Source organism: Phodopus roborovskii, unplaced genomic scaffold (genome assembly GCF_943737965.1).
Source record: "Phodopus roborovskii unplaced genomic scaffold, PHOROB, whole genome shotgun sequence".
Classification (NCBI taxonomy): Eukaryota; Metazoa; Chordata; class Mammalia; order Rodentia; family Cricetidae; genus Phodopus; species Phodopus roborovskii.
The window spans coordinates 4,887,225-4,903,466 of NW_026126599.1; the positions used below are offsets into that span (position 1 = coordinate 4,887,225).

Below are 16,242 nucleotides of genomic sequence, written 5' to 3' on the forward strand. Positions count from 1 at the left end.
TGAAGTCATCACAGTCCACGCTCTACCACACCCACGCCTCCCTGCCCTCTCCTGACCACACTTCTCGGCTCTGTTGGCCTCACATAAATGTTAATGTGAGCTGGGGGAGGGTGGGGAATTGTCTTGGCAGGCTCTGTATCCCAGCACTCAGGACAGAGCTATGTTCTGTGTCCTTTTGGGTTGGCTGACCCGGGTTCTGGTCCTTGTTATTCAGTACAGACTGATCGGACACACATTACCTTCCTGCCCTCCACTTCTTGTACGCTGCGATTACAACCATGTGGGGCACACTTAGCAGCTGTCATGATGTCATGAATACATGAGATACAGAGGTGGCTCATGCCTGAAGGGCCACCCTCAGGAGGCAGAGGCAGGAGGATAGCTGTGAGTTGAAGGAGAGCCTGGGAAATATAGAGAGTTCTAGGCAAGTATGGGCTACAGAGTAAGATCCCATCTCAACGGTGACAAAAGGGGCTGGGGAGAGTGCCCTGTGGTTAGGAGCACTTACTGCTCTTCCAGAAAACCCTGCTCCATTCCCAACACCCACACGGAACAGAACAGCTCGTGGCTGCCTGTGACTCCAGCTCCAGGGGATCCAACAGCTTTCTATAGTTTCTGCAGCTATTGCATTCACATAATTAAAAGTAACAAACCTTAACTGGGCTTGGTGGTGCACACATCTTTAATCTCAGCACTCAGGAGGCAGAGGCAGGTGGATCTCTGTGAGTTCCAGGTCAGCCTGGTCTACATGGTAAGTTCCAGAACAGCCAAAGCTACATAGTGAGACCCTGTCTCAAAAATGAAAAAAAAAAAAAAAAGCAAATGAGTAAATAAATAAATACTTTAAAAACAAGACTTATATCTGGTAAACCTAATTGTTCAGAAAGGAAATGGCAAGTGCTGTGTGTGAGTGTGTGTGTGAGTGTTAATGTGTGTGGGTGCACTCGAGTGTGCTGACACATATGTGTGTACATGTGTGCATGCAGGACGAGAACCTCCACATGCTTCCATGTCCAGATTTGTATGAAGGTGCTAGGGATTAAACTCGGTTCCTTGAGCTTCTGTGGCAAGCGCTTTACCAACTATACGGTTTAGTTTTTGCCCACTTGACAGAAGCTAGAGACACCTGGGAGGAAGGGATAAGGAACTGCCTCCATCAGATTGGCCCATGGCCGTGTCTGTGAGGCATTTTCTAAACTGCGAGTTGATGGGGGAGGATCAGCTCCCTGTGGGCAATGCCACCCCTTGGCAGAGGGGAGAACGAACTGAACTGCATAAGGAAGGAAGATGGCCAGGAGCCTGGAAGCAAACCAGTAACAGTGTCTCCACTTTCCAGTTCTTGCCTTGAGCTCCTGCCTTGGCATCCCTCAATGGTGGACTGCAACCTATCCAAATGTTTATATGTGAGAGCTCACTCATGTGTGCTGTAGAGCTTAGAGGTCGGCATCACATGTGTCCCTCGGTCACTCTCCACCTTAGTTTTTGAGGCAGGGTCTCTCACTGAACCTGCAGTTCTCTGTCCCAGCTAGCCTGGCTGGCCAGCAGGCTCCCAGAAACCTCCTGCCTCTGCTGCTCCCACTCAAGTGGGAGTTACAGACATGGGCCACACCTGGCTTTTACATGGTTGCTGGGGATCTGAACTCGGGTTGTCATGCACAGCAATCACTTTACCAACAACCCATTCCCCAGCCCCATGAATGTGCCTTTTTATTTATATTTATTTAGGTATTTTTTAAGACAGGGTTTCTCTGTGTAACTCTGACTATCCTGAAACTCACTCAGTGGACCAGGCTGACCTCGAACTCAGAGATCCGCCTGCCTCTGCCAGTACCTAGTTCTAAAATTTTTATTACACCTATTTACTTATTTGTTTGTATAGAGGCTTCATGTGTGTCTTAACATTTGTGTAGAAGTCAGAGGACAACTTGCAGGAGTTGGCTATCTCCTTCCACCATGTGAATACCAGGGATTGAACCTGGGTCGTTAGGCTTGGCAGCAAGAGCATTTACCTGCTAAGCCATCTCATTAACCCCATAAATATCATCATTATCATCATCATTACTGTTATCATTAAATTATATGTATATTGGGAGCAAATGGACATGAGTGAAGGTATCCCCAGAATCTATAAGAGGATATCAGATCACCCGGAGCTGGAATTATGGGCTGGCTTATGTGAGTGCTGGGAACTGAGCTCAGGTCCTTTGTAGGAGCAGTAAGCACTTTAACCATTGCCCCACCCCTCCTGCCTCCCATGAGTGTCTCCTTAATGCTGTCCCTCCAGGTCAGACAACTCACAGTGTGACACAACCTCTCTCCCTCCCTTTCTTGCACCAACGCTAACTACAGACGCCAACTGAAGGTATAACTTTTGGTAATTATTAACAGACTGCAGAATCCCCCAGGCCCTGACCTCCCCATCTGCCCTCTTGCCCCTGGTGCCTGGTGGAATTTGTCCTCCTGACAGAGTCCCAGGGCTGCAGCAGTCTGACCCTCAGTCTGGGAACATGGCAGTCTGGGCTTAGGATCATTCTGAGATAGGTGGACAGAAAAGGCTCCCTTGACTCCACAAGGGTAGCGACACCTCAACTTGGGAACCCATTCCAACTGTTCATCTGTACACCATTAAAATAAATGGTAAAGTATAAATGTGGGCCAGCAAGATGGTCCAGTGGATAAAGGCATTTGCTGCCGAGCCTGACAACCTGAATTTGATCCCTGGATCTTACAGGTGGAAAAACTGATTCTTGAAAGTCCTTTGACCTCCACATGAAGGCCACAGCACTTATGTACACACCACATACGCATACACACACACTATTAGTATAGTGGCCCCTTGTCCTCAGAGCCCCAAATCTGTAGCCACATGTGCCATAATTTAGGGACTAGCTTCCTGACATCAGCAACCAAAATGGGCACAGTCTTTAGCTTTCGGGGTCTGTGCTAAGGCTTGGGAGTTGCTGTTATAAATGGATCAAGGAGGCCTGGGGAGGTGGCTCAGTGGGGAAAGCACTTGCTGTGCAAGCTTGAAGACTGAGTTCGGATCCCTAGCACTCACATAAAGACAAGCTGGACACAGTGATGCACACATCTGTAACCCCAGTGTTCCTATGGTGAGATGAGAAGCTAGAACCCTCATCCAGAAACAGATAGAAACAGATGCAGAAAGCCACAAACTAACCATCGGGCCAAGCTCCTGGAGTACAATCGATGTGAGGGAAGAGCGATAATATGAACAAAGGAGTCAAGACCATGATGGGGAAAGCCACGGAATCAGCTGACCCGAGCTAGGGACTGACTCAGGCCTGTTAAATGGGGGCCCTGCATGAGACTGAACTAGACTCCCTTAATATAGGTGACAATGGTGTGAATGGGACAATATATGAGGCCACTGGCAGTGAGTCCAAGACCTAACACTATTGTACAAACTGACTTATTGGTGCCCATTCTATATGGAGAGATACCTTGCCCAGCCTAGAGGCAGGTGAGTGGAGGGTGGAGAGGTGCCTTGGTCCTGCCTCAACAAGATGATGGGACAGATTTAGTAAACTTCCTAGGGGAGGCCTTATCCTCTCTGAGGAGCAGATGGGAGGCTGTCGGGGGGGGGGGGAGAGTGGGGGAAGCCGGAGGAGAGGAGGGAGGGGGAACTGGTATTGTAATGTAAGAAATAAATTAATAAAAGAAGAACTGAAAACTTTTAATAAAAAAAGGCAAAGAAAAAGATGGGGTTGGGAGAGATGGAAAGGGAATGATGGGAGCTTGAGGCTGAGGTGATGAATGTATACTTAGCATTTAATGACTACAAAGTTTCATGTCAGGGAAGATAGAAAGTTCTAGAAGCAGATGGTAGCACAATGTGAATGTGTTTAATGCCACTGAATTGTGCAGTTAAAAATGATTAAGGTAGAGCTGGTGAGATGGTTCAGAGGGTAAAGGTCCCTGCTGTGTAAGCCTGACCACCTGAGTTTGATCCCTGGAACCTGCCCTTAAAAAACAAACAAACAAAAATGTATGTGATAGGTCATACTCTTGCGGTGAGATGGAAGGTGGAGACAGGAGCACTGTCAAGTACCTGTGGGGGCCAGATGACCTGCATGCTCAGTAACAGAAAAATAAAAACATGGTAGACAGAACCACATGCTCACGCTCTCTCTCCCCCCTCTCTCTCTCCCTCCCTCTCTCTCTCTCCCTCCCTCCCTCCCTCCCTCCCTCTCTCTCTCCCTCTCTCTCTCTCTCTCTGTCTCTCTCTCTCTCTCTCTCTCTCACACACACACACTTTTTTAAATTGTTAAGACAGCCCATTTGGGGAAAGGAGCAGAGCTCAGTGGGTAAGCTGTTGGTTGTGCAAGCATGAGGACCTGAGTTCAAACTCCAGTCATCACATAAAAAGCTGTCCGAAGTCACACATGCCTGTAATCCCAACTGGGGGAGGAAGAAACAGGCAGATCTGGGGCTCACTGGTCAGTCAGTGTAGCAAAACCAGTGAGCCTCAGGTTCTGTGAGAGACCCTTCTCAAAAATCAAGGTGGAGAGTGACTGAGGAGGACACAACATTGACCTCAGGTCACACACTCGTTCGTGTGTGTGCACCTGCGTACAAACACAGGCACAAAGACACACACGCACTGAAAAGAAGATGACTAACTTCTGTGAGTCCCTTATCCTGGGTGCCATGAGCATCCCAGGCTGCTGCCTAAGAAGGTGTCATGTGCCAGGAGTCCGGGGGATGGAGACCCTGCTCTTCTTACTCTCGCAGCCCGAGTCACGGAGTCTGTGGCTCCCCTAGTACTCAAGGATCACTTCCGATCTAACATGGGTACCAGAGAACCACTCCCCCTCCTCACACCAGCAACTAAAAACACACAGAATTCTGGGTAGAGGTGTTTCATTTCCTAAGATCCAGCCCCATTATCAAAGAAACATAAATCATCTTTATTTAAATACCTTCCATGCTGGCTTGAAAATGGAGCTCACTGGTAAAGCATTTGTCTAAAAGGCAGGAGGCCATCCCTTCCTTTTTCAGACAAGGTTTCACTGTGCCTTCCCAGCTGATCTCCAATGGGCAATCCTCCTGCCTCAGGCACCCAGGTGCAAACTGTCACAATGAGCTTTGAGTTGTACATTTTAATGCTTTAGGCCTTTGCTCTCCAAGAGAAGTGTCTGCAAAGACTGGAATGTTCCAGATCTCTACAGATAGAATCCACACAGCCACTAGCATCCTGTGTCCTGGAAATGGGGCCAAGGCAGCTGAGGCATAGCCTTCTCATTTTTAGTTAATTCAATTGTTTCTATTTAAAATAAAGAAGCCACAGGTGGCTCATGTTACTTTATATGACAGCAGAGCTTTCAGTTTGGAGCTGTTAACAACTCAACTTTAGGAGAAATTGTGTATATAAATAGAATAATTTTGGCACAGTGACATCAAGGAAAAAAGCTAATTAGCAGGCCATGGTAGTACAGAGCTGTTATCCCAAGGCTGAAGTAAATAGATGGAGAGATATCCAAGTCAGCCTGGGCTACATAGCAAGATGCATCTCAGATAGATAGATAGATAGATAGATAGATAGATAGATAGATAGATAGATAAAACAAAGCACCAGGGCATACGGTATGTGGGTCCCCATTTGTACACTTGCTGCACCCTACAAAGTCTGGCCAGTAGAAGAGTGAATGAATAAAGGAGGTGACCTGCAGATGCCAGGCAGTGAATGAATGCTAGGGACAGCAGGAGATGCTCCTGAATTACAGACAGGATGAATTAATGAAGGAGGTGACTCGGAGACTGTGTAGTCTATGAGCCTCACTAATTCCCACCCAAGCATGGGTAGCAAGGGCAGCTCCAAACCTGATTCTGAACCCCTGTGTCTTGTGGGGAATGGGGTTGGGAGGCGCACATGCTCTGCTATGGAGACTATTCTCTCTGTGCTTGGCACTGCCATTGTCGTTGGTTGGTGTAGGTGTGATATGCGGGGGAAGCAGAAAATCAAAGCAGCAGCTTAGGCAAACCAAATGGGGGATTTCAAAAATACACCGAGGGTGGGAAGATTGCTCAGTGGGTAAAGCACCTGCCTTGCAATCATGAGGGCCTGGGTTCAGATCCCTAGAACCCAGCTAAAGCTGGGTGCAGGAGCCCATATCTGTAATACCAGCAATCCTACAGCGAGACAGGAGACCAAGACAGGCAACTCTGCAGAAGCCTGGGAGCAGCTAGTGTTCTCAGTGGTAATGAGATCCTATCTCAAACAAGGCTAAAGCCAATGACCCAACACTTAAGGTTGTCCTCTGGCCTGCACATGTGTCCACGTGTACACACAAGCAAGTACACACACACACACACACACACAGACAGGAAAACAATGTGCCCAGCAGCAGCAGGCTGGCTAGCAAGATTAGATGGGGTGAGGTTGACAAGTGATAGATAGAGTGCCTCTCATCCAGATCCCAAGAAACCCTGTGTAGGCCATCTGCCATAACATAGGAAAACAAGCAAATGACCTCCACCTCCCGTTAGCTAGCCACTCTCCATATACACAGAAACCAGCAAAAGCTCCACAGACCTATTAAGAAGAAAAAATTTCTTAGACAGACCCACTGACCTTAACAGAGTAACTTTCTACAAACTACATCAAAACCCCTGTGAAAATGGACCGATTGTAAATAACAATGGCACAAAGAGCCAACACCAGCAGAACTCAGAAGCTCGGTGCTGTCCCTCCAGCCACCATAGAGGCTGAGGCAGAAGGGCTGAATGTTTAAGACCCATCTGGACTACAGAATGAGTTCCGGGTCAGCCTGGGCAACTTAGGTAGGCCTTGTCTCAAACTCCAAGTCAAAAAGAACCGGGAGGATAGCTCAGTCAGTAAAGGGCTTGCCTCACAAGTGTGAGGACTTAGGTGCAGATTCCCAGAACCCATATTAAAAAGTCAGGAGCTGGGCAGTAAGATGAGATGCAGAGATAACTGGATCCCTGGAGGTTTGAGGACTGGGGTAGCCCAGTCTACATGGCAAAGTTTCAGACCCATAGAGACCCTGTCTCAAAAAGTTGAGGGTACCTGAGGGCCAACACCAGAGGTTGTCCTCTGACCTGCGCATTTGAGATGTGCACACATGCATCTGGGCCACTGCCCCCCGGCCCCAGGAATGCACAGACCAGAAAGGTGAGCACATAGTCACATGGCAGAGCACTTCTGGCCATAAACAAGGGCTGTGGTCTGTCCCCACACCATGAAATGAAATGAAAATAAGAGGCTGAAGATATATAGAGTGCTTCCCTAGCAGGTGCGAGGCCCCTAGACTCTTCAATAAGAACACACACCAAAAAAGTACAATAACCAACACCACAGAATATCAGACACCACAGAATATGTCTCACCCATCATCTCTCAGCCAAAACCTATTTCTAGAACTCATAGCTTTCCACAATGCCACAGTTCTGGCATTTTCCACTTCCCAAGTAGAGCCACAAAATTTTGTGTACGCAGTGCTGCAGATGGGACCCAAGGCTTCATTCACACTAGGCAAGTACTCCACCAAATGGTCCTCTGCCCCCACCCCATCCATATCTTAGTGTCTTTGAGGACACCAAGGAGGCCTGGAACAGGGTGACAGAGAGGCTACCAACCTCATCTAGCAGCCCCATTGTCAGGCAGAACAAAACAGTGAGGACTGAGTTAAACACCAGCTCCAAGCCATCCCATGGGCCCCTCCATGGGACAAGCTGGAACCCTATCTTTGTCTGTGTGGCCTTAGAAGGAATTCCAAGTCCCGTTCAAGAACTTACTGCACACTGGGCTACATGTGGATATGGCCTGGAACTTGGGAACCACATGACCTGCCTGCTCATGCCCAGAGCCGACAATGGGTAATGCAGGCCATAGAAGAACAATCCTCCTGAACACGGCTGCACGGATGTTCCCAGCTGTGATTTCAGGAGTGCAAGTTTCCAAATACCCCAAAGTGGGAGCTAATGAGATGAATCATCGTGCAATCATGATATGAACTTTCAGTCATGTGTTAAATCAGGGTTGGAAATAAGTTGTTTTTGGGGGGTTCTTGATGTTGTTATTGTTACTTAGCTTTGACACAGGGGCTCACGACGGAGACCAGGCAACCTTAAACTCACAATTCTCCCTCAGCCTCTGAATCTGCCAAGTAATTACTACAAACAAGGACTATAGCAGGTCAAACTGACTTGTTGGTGAGTTGGGTTCTTTTTATTATGTTTATTTGTGTGGGGTGGGGAGTGAGCAGTACATGTATGCCACTATGCCTTTGGGGAGGTCAGAAAGCAACTTGAAGGAATCGATTCTCTTCTTCCATCATGAGGGTCCCATGAGTCAAACTCAGGAGAAAGGGGGCTGATGGCTCAAGCTCCTGCCTTGGTGTCTTCTGTGACATGATGGAGTATTCCTGCAAGCTATGGCTAAGAATGGATTCCCAAAGGCTAGACACAATGACTTTCCTTCACTTAACAACACATTTGCACACATGTGTAAGTCTGTAATCCAGCAAACTTGGAACTTAAAGGAGAAGAGGTCAAATAAGGTCAAAGTGTGAACAAGATGCCACACTCCATCACTGGTTGGAGTCAACTAACAAGTGCAAGGCAAAACGGAGACCTGCAGCCTGCCATGGCCATGACTTAACCGAGACAACACGAAGCTGCATTGCTACAGAAGGAGCCTTGAGCCGTGAGGCCAGGTAATACAGACTTCTGTAAACATCTCCAAAGAAGCCCCTGTCCCACGTGTAAGATGATCCAAAGTTGACTCTGTCTTGGAGAGAAGATCATGTTGGTAACAGGAAGAACAAATGTGCTCACCTCAGGGCATTGGTGGTGCTAGACCCTCATCCCAGCACTAGGAGATGGAAGCAGGCAGATCTCTGTAAGTCCAAGGCCAACAGTCTACATGCAAAGACTTTGTCTCAAAAAAAAAATTAAAAAAAAAAAAAAACAAGAAAGCTGAGCAGTGGTTGTGCATGCCTCTAATCCCAGCACTCAGGAGGCAGAGGCAGGTGGATCTCTGTGAGTTCAAGGCAAGCCTGGTCTACAAAGCAACACAGAAAAACCCTGTCTTGAAAAACCAAAAACAAAGGAACAAACAATAAACCTAAGAATTATGTTTCAGGAAGCATTCTGCTGTGTAATGAATTAAAAATTGTACATCAAACAAAAGACAAGTTTTATCACCTGTACAGACCATAAAACTGAAAAATTGCCAAAGAAATGAAGCATTGTTTGTCTTCACCATTAGACACGTGGGACTCCAAAGCACAAGATGGCCCAGTGGGTAAAGGTGCCATTGCCAAGCCTGATGATCTGAGTGTAACCCCTGTAGTCCCCATGAGAGAAGAATAGACATCCTCATGTTATTCTATGACCCCCCACATGAATGCCATGGCACATCCACACCCACAAACATAAATGTAATAAAAAAATTATAATAAAATAATAATTTAAAAGAACCCAAAACTTCTTTTCCTAGCATCTCCAGATATCCAATACAAAAAGAAAGAAAAGCCAGGCAGTGGTAGTGGCTCACACCTTTAACCCTAGCACTCCGGAGGCAGAGGCAAGAGATCTCTGTGAGTTTGAGGCCAGCCTTGGTCTACAGAGTGAGTTCCAGTATAGCTTGAACTGTTACACAGAGAAAACCTGTCTCAAAAAACAAAAGTGAGGGGGGAGAGAGGGTAAGAGGGAGGGAGGGAGGGGAAACTGGAATCGACATGTAAAATAAAAAAATAATTAAATAAAAAATAAAAATAATCTTAAAAAAAAGAAAAGGAAAGAAAAAGAAAGAAGATAACATAGACAGAACTAAGAAACATTGGTAGAACTAAGAAACACCCAGTGTACCTTCCCCAATCTTATCTAAGTCTGTCCATTATCTTTGTGTGGGGAGGTGTGTATGCATCTTTGAGGAGGGTAGTTAGCACACACACGTGTGTATGCACTTGCATGTGGATGCCAGAGGGTCAGTCCCTCCTCTGGAGCCACCCATCTTGTTTTCGAGACAGGGCCTCTCACTGGGACCTAAGGCCTTACGTGATTAGCCAAGGCTGAGTAGCCAGCAAGCTCCAGGGCTTCACTTGTGTCTATCTCCCTGGCTCAGGGATTTCAAGCGTATCACCACAGCTGGCTTTCTATCTCAAGTGTTGGGGTTCAAAGCCCTTCCCCGGCTGAGCTCTTTTCCCAGCCCCTAGGTCTGTTTTCTGTTGCTGTAACAGAAAACCCGGGGCAGGCTAGCTAACAGAATAAAGGTTCTTGGGCTAGGGGAGTAGCTCAGTATGTTCATTTGCCATGCACAAGACACTGGTTTCATCCCCAGCATTGCATAAACTGGGTGTGGTGGTGTACATCTAACCCAGTACTCACAGGATGGGGAATTTGAGGCCCTCCTCAGCTTAGGGTACAGACAGTAGAGGCTCTTGAGACTGGAACTCCCAAGACCATTTGCTGGCTTCAGTTCAAGGGGGTAAATCTGCAGGTCTGTGCAGAGGGGGCAGGCCTGGTGGGGGTAAGCAGCCTCACTTTGCAACAACCAGCTCTGGGGAGAACTGATCCAGTCTCCCAGAGCAAGCATTCACTCCAGTGAGTCTTATTTCTTAAGACCTGATCCCTTCTCAAAGGCATCTCCAGCCACCACAGGGGCCATCAAGTTTCCACATGTGGCCACATGAGACACTTTCTTTAAAAAAAAAAAAAGGCACGGAGGGCATGACAAGATGGCTCAGCAGTTCAAGGAGCTTGCCAGATTGCCAGAGAAGCACAGAGTCCTGAGTTCAACCCTCGGGACTCACACAAAGTTGGAAGGAGAAAACCAATTCCACAATGTTGCCTGGCCTCCACATGTGAGCTGGCACACAAACCCACACACAATAAAAATAATAGACATAATAATCTTTCAAGGCAATCAAATCAAATCAAAATGCACACCAGATATTGAAGACTTCAGATTTAAAAAAAAAAAAAAAACAAAAACAAAACACAAAATGCCTCCCAAATGATGTGTTCAGAAGGGACCACATTCTGAAATCATGTATATAAAGCATTAATTAAAATATACTCTTGTGAGGTGCAGGGACACCCAGCCCTAATTCCAGCATTTAGGAAGCTGAGACTGGAGAATTAAGTTCAAGGCCACCCTGGGATACACAGCAAAACTGTCTCAAAAAATGATAAAGAATGACCAGTGCTCCAGAGCCAGACAGATTTCTACGAGGTCAAAGAACACCCTGGTCTACAGAAGATTCCAGGCCAGCCAGGGCTACCATAGTAAGACCTGTCTCAAACAAAACAAAACAGAAAAAGAAAAAAGAAAGCAGAGCTCAGCGATGACCCCAGAGACTTGGTTACACAGTCAGCTCCTCCTGAGTTCTGGGCCTCAGTTTCTCCACCTAAAAAGAGGCCTATCTATTCGTCTTCCTTGCCTTGAGAGTAGACAGCAGGTGCATGCAAAACCCTTTTTAAATGTTACCCACGGAGCCCCACAGGGATGGAGCTGTTCCCCCTCCCTGCTGGCATCGCAAAGTGCTTTCTAAGGATCATCTCATTTAATCCTCCCGTGGTCCCTAATGGTAGGGACTCTCCGTCTTTCACCCGGTCGCAAATGGGCAAACTGTGCTCTGGACTGATGAAGCTCCTCGCCCAAGGGAGAAAGGAAACGCGGAGAATCCGCTGCGCTGAGCGCAAAAGCGGGATGACAATTTCCACTCCATTATGAAGACGATGCTGTCTGGTTCCTGGGTTGTTCTAGCCCCGGGCAATGGGGTCTGTGCATTAGGCCCAGTTCTCCAGGCAGAGGGGACAAGAAAGAGGGGCTTCAAGGCCCTGACCCTTGTCTACCACCCCCAGCTCCGCTGCTCACCTTGCATATTTGGTTTTCTGGAAATCCAGCAGCCTGGCCAAAGTGAACATCGCCGCGGTTCCATCAGCGCCCGGCCCGGGGCTGGGACGCGGGAACGCAGGGAGCCGCTGCGGGAGGCGCAGCAGGTTGGAAGGGCGCCGGATCCTTGGGCAGCTCCAGGGCCCTAAGCAGACCTGATCGGCTGCCTCCGGAGCCCGAAGCCCCCGAGCCTGGAGTCTCGGGATAGCAAAATCCTGAGCAGATGGTGGCGGGGGCGGGGCTGGGGCGGGATATGCGGGGTGAGGGGGACGACTCAGGCGCAAGCTGCCAATCGCTGAGCTAGGAGGTCCCCTCCCTCCTGTTAGCATCTACCCGTGTCCCCTCCACCCCATCGCTTTTCCAGCCAGCAGAAGACAGCTTGGACTAGACTGAACCGCCTCTGTCACCGCTTATCAGCCAGGCAGCGCTGCAAGCCACAGGGGACGCTTGGGGACCGGACCAGGTGGCACCCTCCCTCAGTCTACTTGTTGCTGGCTCTTACCTTGTGCACCTCTGAGAAGCCTGCCAATACTTAATCCTCCCTACCAACCAGGACTCTGTGACTCTAGGAATCATCTGCTACCCAAAACGGCCAGCCCCAAGATGGGAACACTCCAGCATGTCTAAGATCTTCACCCCTAAATCCATCCTCAATCTTCACACTCCAACTTTCTTTTTGTTATTATTTTATTCCATTTTAATATTTTTAACATTTGTTTAATTTTGAATCTGTATGTATATATGTAGGGGTATGTGCAGTGCCTGGAAATCCTAAGTGTGGGATCCCCTGGAGCTGGGGCTACTGGAATTGTGAAGTGGGTGCTGGGAATCGAACTCCAACCCTCTGGACCAGCTGCAAGCACTTTTTAACCGCTGGGCCATCTCTCCAGCCTCCTACATTCATATATTTATGATGCATGTGGAAGTCAGAGGACAACTTGCAGGAGTTGGTTTTGTCCTTATACCATGTACAACCTGGGACCAAAACTCAGGTCTTCAGGCTCGGTGGCAAGCACCTTTTCCTGTTGAACCAGCTCACCAGCCCCAAATTCAGCTTTCTGCTTTAGGGGACCTTGTTTGGAGGACTCAGAAATACAATCTGTCTGGGGAAATTTGAACACTGCTGAGGTAGCTGCTAGAGTTACGATGGTCTTTGATGTTTATGACAGCTACTGACGTCCACTTGATGGGATCTGGGATCACCAAAGACACAACCTCTGAGCATGTCTGTGAGGAATCATATTCCTTAGGCTGAGATGGGAAGGACCACCCTAAATGTGGGCTGGGCCTTTCCCTGGGCTAAGGGATAACCTTGAATTCGAGAATTTCAACTTAGTGCCAGCATTCCTGTCTCTTGGCTTCTTTTTGTTGTTTTTGTTTTTTTCAAGAGACAGAAGTTCTCCATGTGGCCCAGACTCTCCTGGGACTTACTCTGTAGACCAGGCTGGCTTCCAACTCAAAGATCCACCTGCTTCTGCCTCCCAAGCACAGGGATCAAAGGTGTATACCTCCATTGCCTGGCATCTCTCTGCTTCTTGATCACTGTAGATGATGGGTCCCCAAGTTGTTGGGAAGTCCTCTCCTCCTCCATTGCATGGCTTCCTGGGACCCACAGCTTCCTGATCCTTTTAATTAATTATTTTTACCCAGTACTAGAGAGTGAACCCCAGCCTCAGCACATACTAGAACACTCTACAGCTAAGCTACATCCCCAGTCCCTTTTTAATTTTTTATTTTGAGGCAGTCTGGCTAATCAGCTCAAGCTGGCCTTGAACTCACACTGTAGCCCAGGCTGACCTTGAACTTGCAACTCTTCCACCTTCAGCCTCCCTAGTGGCCTCGTTCTTCTTAGAACAATGTTTGTTTGCTGTCCTATCGGTTGCTGAGAAAATGCCACCCACGCCTCTGCTTCAAGGGAGCTAGAACAAGAAATAAATTGACAAAAGACTGCCTGATTCACCTCTGCTTTCCAAATGCTGGGCCCAGAGTGCACACGCTAGACCCTGGCGAGGCAAGACCAGAGGGCTACAAGTAGATGGTGGGGAGGAAATCGTGGCAGGATTAGCAGCAAGTGGAAAGAGGGCAGCGGAGAATGAGAATGCCAGAGGGAGAGGCAAAAGGAAAGGCCCTGGGGTAGGAAGTAAGGCCAATCAGCCTCAGATGTTAGCTTAGAAGTTCAAGAAGATGTCTAACATAGTCATCCCAGCACTTGGGATACAATGGCACGAGAGGCTCAAGTTGAAGCCATCCTGGACCATTTAGTAAGATCTTATCTCAGAGAAGAAGAAATCAAAAGAAAGCAGGGCATATTACTCCATTAGAGCACCTGCCTCAAATCCCCCCATGAGGGGCTGGGGTGTGGCTCAATGGTAGAGCACCGACCTAGAATCCCCCAGTGAGGGGCCAGGAACATGGCTTATTAATAGAGAGTCCACCTAGCCATGAATGAGAGCCCGAATTCAGTTCCAGAGAGAGAGAGAGAGAGAGAGAGAGAGAGAGAGAGAGAGAGAGAGAGAGAATTAACAAAAACTCTTTGTTCTTTGTGGTAACTTTAAAAACAAATTTAAAAAGGGGTTTGCTAGAAGGCCTTTGCACAGGTGAGTGGAAGGCATGTCCAGATACAAATTTATGTATTCTAGTTGGGATGAAGATAGGTGTTCATTTGCAACTCATAGAAAATTGAGGGACAAGGCCAGATATGGTAGTTAAAGTCTGTAATTCCAGCATTTGTAAGGCTGAAGCATGAGGGCCTTGCATTGGAGGCCAGACTGAACTGCATACTAAGACAAGGACAACCACAAAGGTACAGTAGGAGGAACAAAAACCCAGAATGAGGGGCTGGAGGGACAATCTGATGGGTAAAGTTCTTGCCATGCAAGTATGAGGACCTGAGTTTGGATCCCCAGTACCCATATATCATCTGGGTAGAGTGGCATGCATCTACAACCCCAGTTCTGAAAATACAGAGACAGTGGGGCCCTGGGAGCTTTCTGGTCAGCCAGCCTAGCCCCGTGGGTAAACTCCAGATTGGATGAGCTCCAGGGGCTGGAGATGGCTCAGCGGTTAAGAGCACTTGCTGTTCTTGCAGAGGGCCTCAGTTGGTTCTCAATAACCACATACTGATTTATGACCACCCTTACTTAACTCTAGGGTATCTGACAACCTCTTCTGAACTCTGTGGACACAAGACATACATGCAAGTGCACATATGTACATGCAGACAGCATACTCAAATATATGAAATAAAAATAATAAATTGAAAAGAAAAATATATTTAAAAAAGAAGATACAAAGTATTAGAGCAGTGATTCTCAACCTGTGGATCACAAGGGTCACCCAAGACCATGTGTGTATCAGATTTTACGTGACAATTCATAACAGTGGCAAAATTACAGTTATAAAGTAGCAAGCATGAAGTATGAAGAGTGTGAAGTATGAAGTAGCAAGGAAGATAGTTTTATGGTTGGGGGTCACCACAACATGAAGAACTGTATTAAGGGGTCACAGTGTTATGAAGGCTGAGAACCTCTGCTCTAGAGGAGGACACCCAGTTTTGACTTGTGACCTTCATGTGCGCAAGCACGCACACACACACGCACACACACACACACACACACACACACACACACACACACACACACACAGAGTGAGCCACAGTTATGTGGTCAGAGTGGTATGATGTGAATGGGGGATACTGGAATCCAGGGGGGCGAAGACACTCCTAAGGGACACAGCTCATGGGGACATTCCTAAGGATCACAGCTCATGGGGCTTGGCTGTATGCACATTTGAATCTCTACACCCTGAGTTCACTGTGAAGCACAACTCCCAGAAACTCTAGTAACTTCTACAGATCTCCGGGAGACAAAACCCAACAGACACAGGGAAGGTTAGGCCTCACATTGCACAGCCCCGAGCTGACCTGCAGACCCAGGGCTCTTCACCAGTTACATTAACCCCTGTCTGTCTGCCAGCAGTATCTTCCCAGCCCTCCACCTCAGCTCACAAGGTTTCTGCTGAACATGGCCTGACCCTCCCTGGTCACCTTCCTCCCCAGAGAATCCAGGCCAGGTCCTAAGTGACCACTAGTAGCACAGCTCATAGGAGGCTGGGCTCAGGCCTCTCCAAGGCTGTGTCCTCCACCTTGCCCTGGGCTATTTGTCCACTCATGCTGCTGTCCACCTTCAGGCAGGTCTTGGCAGTGGGCTCTGTGGATACTAGCAGGGGACCCAGAAATAACACGCATGTCAAGAAATGTATATTTCCCCCACCATCAGCTAAAGAAGTTGAATAAAAAAATAAGTTACTATTTTTACTGCTGGGATATGGTTGTTATGGCAACAGAGGGCCTGACTCTT

General features: G+C 47.9%; 1 protein-coding gene across 1 annotated transcript in view; it reads right to left on the reverse strand.

The window, feature by feature from the left end:
• The window catches only part of Mmd2 (monocyte to macrophage differentiation associated 2), a 43,838-nt gene extending 31,610 nt beyond the window's left edge, over positions 1–12,228 (reverse strand). Inside the window, exon 1 of the mRNA XM_051205537.1 lies at positions 11,867–12,228. Coding sequence (XP_051061494.1) covers positions 11,867–12,213 — 347 coding nt within the window. The 5' untranslated portion in view covers positions 12,214–12,228. The remainder of the gene's footprint in view (positions 1–11,866) is intronic.
• Between the last annotated feature and the right edge of the window lie 4,014 nt (positions 12,229–16,242).